The sequence below is a fragment of the Melospiza melodia genome, chromosome 2 (assembly GCF_035770615.1).
Source record: "Melospiza melodia melodia isolate bMelMel2 chromosome 2, bMelMel2.pri, whole genome shotgun sequence".
Taxonomy (NCBI): Eukaryota; Metazoa; Chordata; class Aves; order Passeriformes; family Passerellidae; genus Melospiza; species Melospiza melodia.
In genome coordinates, this window is record NC_086195.1 from 62,202,012 (window position 1) to 62,217,614 (window position 15,603).

General features: G+C 39.8%; 1 protein-coding gene across 3 annotated transcripts in view; it reads right to left on the reverse strand.

Moving 5' to 3' along the window:
- Positions 1–15,603, reverse strand: part of USF3 (upstream transcription factor family member 3) — a 29,957-nt gene that overhangs the window by 9,696 nt on the left and 4,658 nt on the right. Inside the window, exons 1-5 of one of the 3 annotated variants that reach the window (XM_063148428.1) lie at positions 8,099–8,159; positions 5,486–5,550; positions 3,506–3,534; positions 1,190–1,272; positions 58–154 (exon numbers count right to left, since the gene is read on the reverse strand). In XM_063148428.1, coding sequence (XP_063004498.1) covers positions 58–154; positions 1,190–1,272; positions 3,506–3,534; positions 5,486–5,532 — 256 coding nt within the window. In that variant the 5' untranslated portion in view covers positions 5,533–5,550; positions 8,099–8,159. Of the gene's footprint in view, positions 1–57; positions 155–1,189; positions 1,273–3,505; positions 3,535–5,485; positions 5,551–6,394; positions 6,432–8,098; positions 8,160–15,603 lie in introns of those variants that run through there. The other 2 variants (XM_063148427.1, XM_063148426.1) reach the window with 2 other exon arrangements.

Consider the following 15,603-nt stretch of genomic DNA (forward strand, 5'->3'; position numbering starts at 1 on the left):
GACACAGCAGAAGTGAGGGACAGAAATTCTAGAGCCCCCAGCAGCACCTGTACTTACCCTGCTCATTGTTCCCTCCATTTAACAGAAGTTCATCATTCTGTCTTTTCATTTCTGTTATGTACTTAAAGGCCTGATCCAGGATCATGTTCTTGCTCTGTAAAAGAAAACACACATATAAAATTAGGAGAAATGTCTAGAATTTGTAAATCAATTAGTGATGAGGCTGCACTTACTCCAAGAGGTTTTTACTTTAAAAATATGCTCTGAATATCACTGGGTAGAGCTGGTTTTCTACTGGTTTGGGTTGGGTTTTTTAGATGTTGTTTTTTGGTTTGGTTGCTTTTGTAAGATGAAACTACAGGCTTTTGTGAGTGATGCTGACCCTAAAATGCCTTGAGATTTTACAGAACAACATTTTCAATGCTGGAGCTGACACCTTCTGATGCCCAGAGGAAGATACTAAGGCCACAGATCCTGAACAGGCAGCATCCTTTCTCACTGATCAGTCTAAAATTCATGTTCACTAATAAACACACACATCACATGAGATTTCCAGGATACTGCCTTGTAAATATTTTATTAGAAAAGCAAGAAACATGGAACAACTATCCAGGGAGATATATGCATAATTTTGAAAATAGTATACAAGGGAATATGGGAAGGGAAAATGACCCATCCACAATCATCTTTTTATGAAGCTATGCTTATTCTGTCTGCAAAACCTTTGTTCACTTCTTAATTTCTTCTACTGTTCAGTAAGAACAATCTCTGCTAGGGATTCCTCTATCTTGAAAAAGATGCTTCTGTGCATCAGCCTAGAAGCATTTGTCTTGCTTCATCTTTTGCAAGGAGAGTGTCTTAAATCACCATTATTATAATTTCAGTTTCTGAATTGCTTTCAAGCCATTATATGAAGGATGACAAAAATAAGCAGTCATATGCAACACTTTCAGATAAAATGCTCAAAATCCGTGTAACTACATTCATGTGACCCTGCACTTCCAAGTAGGACTTCTATTACAAGTAGTTTTTAAAATACTAATAACTAGTAATACTTTAGAGTATATTAATTCAGACAGTTTGCCTTCTTGCTAATACAAATACTAAAATAGGTATTTAGATTTCTACAGACAGAGAAACATTTGGACATTTGACAGGAAACTTGTATGCACCTTGGATGGACACTCACCTGTTTAAGTGCTGGGGAGCAGGGAATGAGCTCTCCAATTCTGTTTATCCCAGCATTAATCTTCTTTTTTCGATGTCTCTCCACTAAGCAAAAACAATATGTACTGTGTCATCTGGTTGGGCAAGGCAGCACAACTAGGATAATGTAAGGGCTCAGAAATACATTATTTCATTATACATTGGAACCTCAAAGTTATAAAATTAATACTAGAATCAAAGAGCCATAACTTAAATAGCCTTTAAAAGGCGGGGATATTTTGGACCCCTTCATGAAAAAGTAAAGTTGCTACAACTCAAAATTCAGGTTTTGAAACTGCCTTCTAACACAGTTTTATGACACTCTCTTCATAAGTTAGATTAAATTTGAAATTGATTAAATTTACGCATACAGAAAGTAAATGAACAAAGATTATGGAAAAAATCAGTTTCAGACTTGGGAAGCAAACCAATGCCTCTTAAATTCTAATGTCAAATTTAGCACCAAAAGAGAAATTTTAAATTTATATTAACAGAGTAGCCAGCCAACACTGAACATAGCTGAAGCTCCAGGTATATGGACTATCAGATACTCTTTTCTATGTCCAAAAGTTTAACTGTTCCATAAGGTCTAACTGGCTGGGAGAATGAAAATACTGAATGGAGAATAGTTCCAGTGAACTACCTATTTTGGAGCAGGTCAGAAAATGTCAGAAAATGCTTCATTTATAATCTTCTAGTGATACCATTTACCTCTTCAACAGGTCTGAATATTGGCAGAAAGGGTCTACACTCTAAGTCTAGGAGTGGTTTTTACAGACAGTATCTCTGTTTTCCATCCACCACAGTCAGCCTCTTTTAAATACAGTTAACTCTCATGTAGCTATTGTTTTTACTGAAACATTTTCATGTTCTATGCAAACTTAAAACTATTAGATGTCTTTTTTTTTAAAAAAAAGGAAAAAGTTCTCTCATGGCTTTGTCAGGACTCAAACCATTGTGTTGTTCATGATGCTGAATGAACCTTTTGGTTTGTGCAGTTGCTCTGCTTTTGGTGGCACACAGAAACAAACTGTGACCTTCAGGTGAGTGTATTTCATTTGGCTCAGTTACAAAAGACTCATTAATTTAATTTAAATAGTCTTATTTCAGTAGCCTGTCACTTCAATTTACCTTTCTCAATTTTTTTTTGTATTTCAGGAGAGACTGCTGGCATTGACAGAAATAGGCCTAAATACACTAAACACAGCAAGACAAAGTTTCTTATGCAAGAAATTTACCATATAAATTAGAGGACCTCTCTCAAAATTAAAACACAGGACACTTGGGATTTAATCTTTATCTAGCTTACTAATACATACAGATATCACAGTGTTTGTGAAGGGCTACGCTTTTGTTTTGGTAATATCTGCAACACTCTCCTCAGCTTTTCCATATTAATGGCTAAGAAAGTATAGGTTTGGAAGGAGCTGGTCCCCATATACTGCAGAGTTCAGCCCAGGTGATAAAGATTTTGGAAAGCTATCAACAAGTGAAACAGGAACTGGGAATTCCAATGAGGCCAACCATTTTAGAAGTAAACCTGATAAGACTGTTTCCTGATTCTTCTTAATTCTTAAGAAACTGGCCACACCCTGAGCACACTCAGCAAGCACAGCCCTGCACACGTTTCACATGGAAACTGCTCAGTGCTTTTTCCAGCTGAGTTTGTGAAGATCACATGATACTGCTGTTCAGAAAAAAACCCTGCAATCAATTTCTTTGGATAACCAGCCCAAAGCCTGCCAGACTCCTCCCCAGTCCATCTTTCTGTTCCTACTTGTAGAAGATGCCACCGGCACTAGAACTGACTGGGTGCTGCCCAAGGGATGTGACTCCTGCAACATCCAGCCAACATTTGCACAGAATTTCTGGGGTGTTAACATCCAAGTGGGTGCCTTAGGAATAGGTTAGAGGAATACTTCCAATCCAGGGAGCCTAAAGCTCTCAGGTAGGACACCTGTCTCTGTTTTGACAGAGGTGGATATTGGTTGCATGTGAATGCCTGTGCAGTTGTTTTCTTTTGGAATTGAACACAGCTGAAATTGTTAACTTCTTAATTTACTGGCTTTGGAAAGGCAGGTGCTCCTTCATACTTTAACTTTGTACTGTGGAAACCAGCAAACCAGAAACAATCTGCAAAGTTAGTTTATGCAAGGACACAGAAAGGTGTTTGGTAGGGTGAGGCTTTTTCAGTGTACTAAACTCCTGTGTGGGAGCCTTCTCCATGTAAACTGTGTTTTACTGCTCCAAAGCATCTGTGCTTATTTCCAGACCGAACAGCAAAGCATGATGTTCCCACCTGCATTATGTGTCTCCCGGTTTTTCTTTCTGTGAAACATAAAGGGAAAAGATTCATGTGAAACTCAAGGTTAAAGATCTGCATACAAACAAATATTTCTTATATTATTTCTATTACAGCTAAAATTACTAATTATCACAGTCTCCTCTGCGAACTAGAGCAGCAGAAGTCACAATCAGATGTTCTTAGACATTGGTATTAAACAGTTTCTAATAAAAATTTGTTCATGTTCAGTCTTAAATCAATTGCACTACAACAAGTCACAGTGCAATATTCCACTTGATTACTGGTACATATTTATAGTGGAGAGCTGTGTCTTTATGTTCCTGTTACACTATGCAGTGTTTGAAAAAGCCAAAGATTTTTTTTAAATAGTTTTGTTTGTGAGGAACAAGACAGTAAAGTATTTGTCTGAAATGTTGCTTTTACATTTACTGGATCACTGAAATAGGAAAAAATTTTACCATGCAAGTTGATTTTCCAGCCACATTGCCTTCAAACATCATAACTTCTGGTATCAAAGAGGCTTCCTTTGTGAGAGAAACCAAAACTACTGTTCCTCTGCAGCTGCTGTTCTTTAATGTCTAAAAATTCTGAATAGGTTTGATTTCAGCAAGTGAGGATTGCGTTTGGTTTCATACGTTCACCTGGACTATTGGACTGGTGACAACAATCAATGTGCAATGCTCCAAATTGCTTTACTGGCAGTCAATAAATTTCAAATATATATATTTCAAATCTTCAAAGTCTACATATATAAATAAGATGTACTATACACATGCACTAAGACAAATACTTCCAGGATGTACAGTAAAGAAAAGTACATGTTTTTTGGAAAAAGCAAAATTCCAGAAAAAAACAATTTCAGAAAGCTTCTGTCCTGCAGCACATTCTCAGTTTAGATGTTTCCTAGGGTATGCAAAAAGCAGAGTAGCATCTTCTGCTGTCCTTTTTGACTGTTACAGAACAGTCCACATGTGACAAGGAATCTGAGGTAAGAATGCATGATACATGTGGCAGTTATGTGTGATTACTGTGAGGCACAGTATATCTATCCTTTGTGCTTTGAGTTGATTCTGATTTCTGGTAGCTCACTAAAGATAGCGTGCAGTAACTTAGACAAGGACTATGAGACTGTAATGTTACTGCTACAGGTCAGACCCAGAGACATCTGCTAAGAAACAATGCTTAAAGATGATCATTAATACTAAATATGCACAAGAACATAAGGACTGGACAGACCAGCTGTCCTTTGGTTGACATTACCATTACAGAACACAAAATACTCCGTTAGGTAAGAAAGAGTCGCAAAATCTGCAAAGACTGAAAAACCTTCTGTGGGAAAAATCAGTGTTCTCTCTGAGCTTTTCCTGATCATAAATCATATCCTATATGGTTAACCAGTGTAAGATGAATGCTGCATTTAACCAAGGACTGAAGAACCCCCTTACCAATCAGGTATCAGATGACCCATGTTAATAAAAAGGAACAAAACCCTGGAACAGTTCTAATGAGTGCTGAGTGACTTTGTTACAAAGTTTGGTCATAGTGTTGCTGTACAACCTCAAGGCATAGTTTGTGCTCCTGCAGAGATTTAAGACGTAAGATCCAGATTCCACTGGGAGTTAAGGGAGAGATCTAAATGACCGTGTCAAAATTAGTAGTTACCTCCTGATATCTAAAGGAGCCTCCACAAAAATACAGACTGTGCTCCGAGGCAGCAACACAACTTTACACACGTCAGAATAGTCAGTGAAACAATTAAAGAATCTGTTTTGCCTAAGTGACCCAGGTAGATGTATCTTTAACAAATAGTTTGGCATAGACAGGGCAGGAGAGAAACTTTTGGATCAACCCTGATGAGCACACAGAATTCCTGTCCATACCCTTATTGCCAAGCTTTTAGCTAGAAACTTTGTAACTGCAACATGACTGCAGACTACAGGCCTAGGAAATAGTCCCTTTCCCACAGGAACTCACCGATGCTGCTTCTTAGTAGGTGTCTCATTCTCTGTCATCTCTGGCATGGTTTCGGAGAAGAGAGCCTGAGGAAACATCAGGGAAGGAATTAACAACTCCTGCACTTTCCTGAATCCTCAGCCCACGACATTTACATGGCTTTGCAAGGACCACAAGGACAGGGCCCTGTTACAGTGCAGGCACAAGTGCATGCCCTTGACTCAGAGCAGCTGATTTTATGACATTAAAAATTAAGCACGTTACCTATCGAGATGTTTTGCAAAAGCTGTCTGTGATGAACTGGTTTCCATTTCCTCAATTACTTCAAATATAAAAACTATTATAATCCCAACCACTTTCAGCAAACAAGAAGAATTGTTAAGAATATGACTGCTTTTCAAATGGGAGGAGGAATAGCTGAACTCTCTCTTATCAGCCCTTCCTCACTGAATATGAATTCAATTCCCAGTTCAAAACAGGGTATGAATGTTAAGCAAAAAACAAGCTACAATGAGGACATTTCATTAACTACAAATTTAGAGTGCTCTTAATGTAGCAGATTACAAAACTTACTTGCCATTAAATTACTGTACACCTTAAAACAACCAAAAATGACACCTCTAAGCTCTCAGATATGTATAATTCAGCTAAAATTAAAATTATGTATACCAGCCTAATGAATTGCATCTAACTTGTCCTCATCTTGAACAGACTGGTAGCCTGTATTTAGACAAACAAATTTTAAAAAATACACAAAATATGAGATTCAGTTAATGATGGTTGAACAGATATCTACCAGAGAAATGAATTTTAGAGAGCAAGTAACGTAAGTATACTGTAGATGACAACAGGAAAAAACAGATCTTGTTTTTGATGTGTCTGAGCTCTGTATTCACTTTCACAGCTCCTTTCAGTCTCTCACCAACCAACCTGTTATTGCAACTCTTCCCATGGGCCCTCCAACTCCTTGTGGCTTCCCCTTTCTCTGGCTCCTCCTGAAAAGCTCACTGGCTTCATATCTTTAGGGTATTTTTTGTCTGTCTGTTTGAACTGCAAGGAAGTGGAGGTGGTTTTTAATATAACTTTAAACACCAAGCAGTTCTTAATGTAAACTGAGCCTACCACTACTGGCACTGACATCAAAAACAAACCCCCAAAATAATATCCTTGCAAACCAGAAAGCCAGACACCTATGGAGCTCCCAAAGCACTGAAGCACACGCTTCACAAAGTGCTCTGTGCACACACCTGTGTGTGTCAAACTAACAGAAATCATCTGTATTGCCCCAGAACTGAATTCAGATACTGCTTTCCAGCCTTTATACTCTAGAAGTTAATTGAATGTTGTGCATTCAGGAAAAATTAGAGGAGGATAAACATTAGGGCTGATGCTGGTTACCACTCTAATCTTGAAATTCTTTCTGTGTTCCAGGGAAGACTTGGGAGATGTTGGCAAACCATAAAATAAAGCAAACAGGAAACAACCTATGAATAGATCCAGCTCAGGGAACTCAAAGTGCCTGAAGATTTCAGGAACATAATTCAACTCCACCTACACAACAGCGTTCACACCACCACAAGACTGGACACAATCCTCTCTGAGATGAGTTACAGCATTCCATTGCCCCACTGGGTGTTACACACAGCCTACCTAAACACAAACCTCTCCAGCCCAGCAATGGGAATACATCACTTTCTGTTTATATCCCTCCATGGACTTTGCTTCCTCTGTGCTCACCTGACCACCCCCTGCATAAATTACAAAAACACCTGACAGAGTTAACAGTCTTTTATTGTGGGAGAAAGCAGTGGTGCAACTTCAGCACACTCTTATAAATTGTGTTACCTCATCTTAAAAACAAGATTTCTTCTCCTTTAAACCCAATTAGCTTACTTCACTAACAAATTTATTTGAGTTTATATGTAGTAAGAGTAATCCAGTTGTTATGCCATGTTGTCCCAGTCAGTAAACACAACTCTGAAAGCCAGGAGAGGCAGTTTCCCACCCAAGGCATCTCTAACTTATCCCTCCTGGGTACAGCTGGTGATGGTCAGTAGTACTCACTGATTCTACCTGCATTCACTGATGAGGAAAGGGTTAACTGGGAGACCTTAGCAGGTGAGTGATTTTGATTATAATAAAAAACCAAAACCTGGTTAGAGCCCAGCCATCTTGGATGCTGTTGGCAACCAGAGAGATGTTCAGGTGTACAGGGAGTGACTGGGGCCAGCACACCTCCTTTCAGCAGCTCCAGTGTGCCAAAGCAGCCCAGCAGAACCTGTATCCATCAAGGCAGCCCAGCAGAACCTGAATCCATCAAGGCAGCCCAGCAGAACCTGAATCCATCAAGGCAGCCCAGCAGAACCTGAATCCATCAAGGCTTCCAGCAGGGACAGGAGAAGCAGAGCAGCTGCCTGGTGACACTGCACTCATGTATCCAACACCGAGGCAGCACCTTGTGCAGCAGGTGAAATAACTGCTCAAGGAGCAAAGGGGTAATTTAATTTACTGTGTCCAGTACTGTTTCTGTTTAGTGAGGATGTGAGCACATGGACACAGCTCTGGTAAAGCAAAGCTCTAAAACAAGCTGAGGAAAAGGATGATGCTGGATTGTATCATGCGGCAGTCACATACCCTGTTTCTTGATTTCTGCACCACCTATAAAGCCAGAGCTGATGTGTCTGTTGTTGGGCATTATGAAACCACTGCAAATATACTGGAAATCAGAGCAAACAGATAAAAGAGGCCTTAGTTTTGGTGGACTTTGCATTTTTGAAAGACTAATGTATTCACCAAGCAAGGTATTTTTAAAATTGTGCAAATGTATACAGCTTGAGAACCAAAGGACTATTTCTGTATTGCAGTGTATTTAACACAGAAAGCATTAATGTGGATTTAGATGGCTAGCTACCACGCAGGGCTACAGATGAAGCACAACTGTGTGAAGGTAAGGGCATAAAGAAGCACCCAGCCACAAATACCCTTCCCCAGAACAGACATGGCTGTTATGACTCCAGCTGCACAGTCTGGAACACATTCACAACCCCATCCTCCCCCTGCCCTAAGTCAGAGCACCTCTTTCTCCTTCCTGACATGAGTTCTCCTTACTCCTATATTTTGGCTTCTTCTGTGTCCTCTCAGCACAGTTCTTCTTCTTAACAGCAGCCATCCCTATCTCCCAAAGTCATGATACACACAATATTCCAATTGCCTTATTTCTTCATGCTGAGCAGATGCCAAAATGATTCAGCAATTCATTATATGTAGCATTCTGGAAGATAGACAAGGCCCTAGTGAAAATTTGTGCTGTTATTTATTAATACAGTTTCTAACCATTTTTTGATCCTGAAAAAGAATAGAAAATCTTTATTATATGTCAAAGACCTTACTTCTTTCTTCCTCCTCTGCCCTTTCTCTCTTAAATTATATCAGTAAACTTCTTCCAAGTGATGCTGCTCCCTGTGTATTTCAAGCCATTTGCTGCCACACTGAGTGTATAAGCCTCAAAAATGTAAACTTAAAGTCTGCATTTTATATGTTTCATTTCCACTGGGATCTGCAGCCCATTTCATATAGAAAACATGGCACAGGAATGCCATGACTGTTACCCTAATTTCACTTTACTGTGGATTTACTTCAGGTGAAGGTTTTCAGTTCACCACTCAATCAATGCTCTCACTTTTGTGGTCCTGACAGCAAAAGCAAGGCTGTACACATTATCTAATGAACAAATTAGTTTATTGTGAGCTCCACTGAAAGGAGGTGGTTAAATTTGTTAAACAACACTTGTATAAAACTCTGGGCTTTCTACTGATAGATTGTACCTAAGAGAAATGGTTGCACCTATGAGAAATATCTGAACTGAAGCTGGTTTTTCCCATTCTTATTCTGTAAGGACAGAAACCTTTGCATTTTATCTGGTATTCCACAGAACAGCTGAAGCTGGCAATACCAGGGAGGAGGTTTTCTCAAGGGCTGCTGAAAATATGGGCTTTGTGAATTAAAAAATTAAAAATAGTGCCTAGGTGAAGATTTCTGAGGGCTGATGAATGTTTACATGGCCTCTATTTCTCCCCCTCAGGTGTTGTATGACCAGAGCTTTGACAGAGGGTTTCCCTTTAATTCTTCCACATCAAGTACTGCTTCTTCATCAAGATCCCTTCATGGATTCTCTAAAGCAGAAGACATGTACTTGCCTCAAAAGCTCAGAGACAAATGTATTTTAAGTTCACTTATGAAATATGCTCACTTAACTCAGCTGAATGCCATCTGCAGAGAAAATATAGCAAACTCCAAATTCTGAAAACAGATGAAGAAGCAGTAACTCATCATTTGTATTTATTTAGTACCAAGCTTCCCTTAAGCTTTATGTAGTTAACAGCTTTCACAACATCAACCTAAAATATTGATTTTAATTTAATGCAATGTCATCCTCAGAAATTAAAGGATGCTTTGTGTTCTGAAGATTTAAATTTAACATAATTTAAGCTCTTCTATAGTTCTGAAACATAGGGTATAAAACCTGAAAACCAATTTATTTAAACATCTTCTTGTATACCACCCATCTTTCCAGGTAGTATTTAGCAAATTTTATGAAATCTCTTCTTCAAAACATGCATTCAGCAAATACAAGAAAAAGTTATTAGATTTTTTTTTTTGCATTATTTTTTCACTCCTTATTTAGGAATTGTTTCCAAACTTAACATTAATTTTTAAAAAGAAAATAATTATTCCAATATGTTATCTTTGGCTGTACAAAACAATCTCCCTCAATAGTATAGCCATTCCATTCTTCTGCATCAGGCAGAAAGAATCATGTTTATATGCAACTACACATATTCTGCAAACCTACCAGCAGTCCAAATCTTTCCTCCTCTGAATCTCCTTCAGCAAGCTCGTGCTGTGACACTGCTTCAGTCTCAGTTCTTACAGGTTTTGTATACCTTGTGTAGTTAGGAATGCAATGTAATGTTATGTACACCTCTTACTGTAAAGCTAAGGTCAGTTCCAAGGCACAAACAAGAACCACTCAAATGCTTTTTTCCTGACACAGTGTCTTCTTCATCCAAGCAACTGCTGCAGCTCACTTCTCCAGTCTTCCATGCATGTTTAAGAAGAAGGCTAGCTTTAATCAGGGACTTACCTTGAGATCAAGAGACAAAATTTACTGCCCTTTCTTTATTCCCCCTTGGAATGGCTCTATTCTAATTTTGTATTTACCTAATAAAATGGCTGCAGGAAAGGTAACTCAAAGCCAACCTTTGTGATTGTTACCTGTGTGTATTAACTACTGTGGCCTATCAAAGCAATCTGGGAAGACTATCAGAGAGGAAAATGAAAAAGGCTATTTTTCCTGACAGGAAGAAATCAGGATTTCCCTGTTACTGTGACCCTTAATGCACTCCCTCACCACAGCTGGGCCCACTGACTGATTTAACTGCAACCCCTCAAAGAGATGAAGTTCCCAGATGTTCACAAAAGCCTGGGAGTGAGCAGAGGAGGAGGATGGGGTCAGGTGAGGCATGGACACAGCTGGGGCAGTGACCAGCTCTGCAGCACGGGTGTGCAGGCTGACCAGCTCAGGGGGCACTGCCACCTTGTGCTGAGGAACATATTCCTGATGCAAACCAGCTGAGACCTTCCCAGGCCAACCAAACTGCTCCCAGAGCTTCTGCAAAAGGTAAGAAAAGAAAACTAAAGCCAAGAAGCTCAAACTTGTTACATGCGGCAACTTTTTTTTTTTAAGGTGCTTGCAAATAATACATAGAAAGAAAACTTCACTGCTTTTAGATATTTTTATTCTGTCTCTTTTGTTTGTATTATCTAAACTCAAATACATTAGTATCTTTCCTCCTGCTGACTTAAAGCAATTAAGTTTTAGTAAGGCTCTTATATAAGAACATGCAAGAGAACTAGAAAGAAAATGTTTAGGTTTTTTTTTTTTTTTTTTTGTAATAGCATTGGAGGAAGAGAAAAGGTAATTACTCAAGTGATACTCCCTCATATCTACATTGGTTTTGCTTTCATTTGTAATTTTCAAAATATCAATGGCAATTGCACTGGCCATTCAGTAACAAGCAGTTTTAGGACAGCATAGGTATAGGGTCATTCTGACAAATCCTGACCAGATCTGCTTAAGAAAGCTTCATAAGAAGAAAACAAAAAAAAACCAAAAAACCAAAACAAACAAACAAAAAACAACAACAACAAAAAAAAACCACAACAAACAAAAACCCAAGAAACCAACCAAAAAAACCCCCAAAACCAAAAACCCAAACAAAAAAAAATAAAAAGAAACTTCCTGATCTAATCACCTGAAGATCCACCTCTCATATTTATTCTTCTTCATCTACTGTTGTTCCTTCCCAAGTCTTCCTAAGTAAAACATCATTTCTTTTAAAACCTTACAGAAGGGGCAGAGATAGAGCTCATATCCCCAGAATTAAGTATCTCACTCACTGTTTATGGTCTGGAAAATATTTAAGGAGAAGTATCTCTGCACATTTTGCACCCAGATGAGAGCAGCTGCCACTCTCACATTGTGCAGATGATCTTGGCACTGCAAACAACAGCAAGTAAAGGAAGATGCCTACAGGAACCATCTCCTGTGGGCTGGAGCAATTGTTACAGGGAAGCAGGAATTTGGGAGCTGAAAAGCTGTAATTATGGAACCAGTGCACAAACCACAATCACAAAGACCAGAGCTCTCACCTAAAGCCTTCAGCTACTTTAGATCAAAATAAGGGGAACATCACTCTTTTCTTTAGGAAATCAAGCAATGACCAGGGAAATCCTCCTGATCCCATGTCTTGTGCTGAAATTCACAAGTTACCACATACCAATTTCACTAAGGAAGTGAGAAAGTGTGTGAACTGTCTCTATGTTGCAAGGCAGCGCTCATCTCCCTGGCTTCCAATGATCCGTGGTACACCTCAAAACCAAACTACTTTGAAAAGAGAAGACAGACATCCAATTATGCTGTGCTTGACAAAGGAGCCACGAGTGTGTTTTGATGGTGGATACAAAGTGAATTAATTGCAGGCAAGTTCCTCCGAACAGAGGTCATCACCTCTGTGTGGGTTAGGGTGAGGTTACCTGGATCAGATGGCAAGGGCTGCCTGCACCAGGCTGAGGCTGAGAGCGCTCTGCCACTCGCTCCTGAGCAAGAGCAGCTGCTGCTGAGCCCCGCCTTGCTGCCTAAAGAACAAGGAGCAATTTTCCTGAAAACAGCTGAAACATACAACTCATCCTGGTCTCCGAATACTGTAACCAGGATGGTTATTTATAACTCAAGAATCCATCCATACATAAAAATTGTACTTGAAACATTGAAGACTTTTCCAGACTTGACTGGAAAAATGTAGAAGCTGTAAGTCATAGAATCACAAAATGGTTTGGGTTGGAAGGAACTGTTATAGATGGATAATGAGATGATTGGCTCTCACAATTAAAAGATAACTACTGTGTGAATATTAAGAAAAGCCTCAGAGATGTATAGTTATGTTACTGTGGTTTAGATGTCCTCTGTTCTCCCCATAGTCCCCTCTCCCCCCTGTATTGTTGCCATCAGACAGCCAGGGCTGTCTAGGACAGAAGCTGTGCCATGTGCCCCTTGCATGGAGCAGCTGGGAATGGAAGAGCTTGGTGCTTAGGGGGCAGCATGGCAACACCTGACCTCCAACCAAGTCACAGGAAAGCAGTCTCCACCGATAAATGGCAAAGAAGAGCTGACTGAGACTTTGGGAGGGGCCACGGCTGGCAGATGCAACCCCCAGGGGTACAAAAGACTGAGCATCCATCCTGAAGGTGAACCAGCCATGTGGTATGCATGAGGGGCGGTTTCCAGCATTGCAGATTTTTCCTTATGTAGTCCTTTTGATGTATTTTTGTTAAGGTTTAATAAACCCCTTTAAATTTTCAAAGTGAGCAGTTGTCTCTCACAGAACCTTAAAAATTGTCTCATTCCACCCCCCTGCTATGGGCAGGGACACCTCCCACCAGACCAGGTTGCTGAGAACCTCATCCAGGCTGGCCTTGAACACTTCCAGGGATGGGGCATCTGCAGCTTCCCTGCCCAACCTGCTCCTGTCAGAGCCACTCCAATTCTGCCTTCTCATGTGACCTTGTCTCCAAATGAAATCTCCATCCAAAGAGCAGGACCTCGTCACAGAGCCTGACAACCAGTTTAGAATTACAACACAAAAACATTAATTTTGGCTACAATGATTTAGCCAGAGCAGTATTCTTTGCTTCACTGCTTTGGTTTTAAGCTGAGCTCTTTTTGTTCTGCAGCTACAAAGGATCCTCACAGAGTCTGTTTATAAAAGCACACAAGGTCCCAAGGAGGCATCAAGGCATTTTCTGACATGTGCCAAACTGCCTTGCTGCTCTCTCCTGAGGACCCTGACTAACAAGCAGTGCAAATCATCCTAGAACCAAAATGTTCAGGGCATCCACAGAGTTTATGTGTCAAAATTTTTAATTCATCTTTTCAGATATGAGTCATTCAGTACAAAGGATTATACAGTCAAGTTCTTAAATATTTTATAGGCTTGGGGTTTGAGAAATCTGACACAAACCAAGAACACATCAAGGCTTCATGATATAGGAAGCAATATTCTATGGGCCTGCACTACAAAGTTCCTCTACAATATGCAGGAGAGATCAATCCTGAGATTCTGCTACAAACACTGCCCTTCCAGAGTTAAGGGATTTCCCTATGAATCTTAACGGGGCCAAAGGCAAAAATGGCTGAGATAGAAGGTACAAAAACCCAGAATTTCAATTTTTATGTATAAGCTTTTGAAAGAACCTCACTACTTACACTTCAATGAGCTTTTAAAAACAAGCACACACACATTCTGCCCCAAACCCAAAAAAACCAAACTAAATCTCCACAACTTTGCAATGTACATTTTATAGGCAGACTACTCACAAGAGGTTTTAGTGGACTGAAGTCTCACTCTCCTTCACAACCTCAATGCAATCACACCTTTGCTTTTCAGAGTTTTTCTTCCTTGGACTCATGAAGTGGGTGTACTGGGCAATTACTTCAGTTCCAGGAATAAAGGACTCATCTTGCAATCTGGATGTTTGACAGTTTTGAATAATATTGGCAGGGATAAAGCTGCACATTATTTTAATTATATTTAACAGAGAGGTCTAAACTAAAGTTATTTGAGCCCAGATGAGCAGAGAAAGAAAGCACACTTTCATAACACTTTCAAAGAGGAAATTTAAAATAAAAATCATTGCATGTTAGACACAAGAAAATGCAACTACTAGGTGCAAATCCATAGAAAACCTGAATTCAATAATTCTACCACTTTAGGAACTACTTATTTAGCTTAGGAGAATTACTGTACCTGAACTATCTGGGGTGAATAAGCAGTTCTGAAAGCACTAGGAAAAGCAAATTAGACTACAATAGAAATTTAGCACTGACAATGGAGAAGAAACTAAAACCAGATTTCCAAGTTACTACTTTGCACAGGTCTGAAAGGAATGGATAAAGGGGACAGACCATGATCCTGCAAGTTTTACTTCATTAAAAAATCATTCCATAAAATGAAAATGCCTTACCTCTACTCTGTCTTCTTCTATAACTGTATGAAATCACCTCCCTGTTGCCACCTAAGACTGACTTGGCAAAAGTACCTCAAAGTGAAACTAGGAGTGGGAGAACTCCATTGCATTCCTTAGCAAGGGATAGCTCATACACTTAATATTTCCAAGCTGGGAAACACAAGGTCTTCCCATTCTGCCCAGAATAAAACAGAAAAACCACAAAGTGAGATGGACTGTAAATCCTCCTGAGACAATCCACAGGTGGGATTCTCCCTCAGCTTTCTCTACTCCAGGCTGAACAATCACAGCTCCCTTGGCCTCCCAAGACAAGAGATGCTCCTGTACCTTAATTGTCCCTGTGGCCTCTCAATGGACTCTCTGTGGGACATCCAAGTCTTTCTTGTACTGGGGAACCTAAAACAACACCAGATGCCAGGTGTGGCCCCACCAGTGCCAAGTGCAGAGGAAGGATCACCTCCCTAAGCTGACACTCCTGTATCAAATGGAGCCCATTCAGCACCTGTGCCACAAGGACACTTTGTGGGGTCAGGTTCAGCTTGGTGTCCACCAGG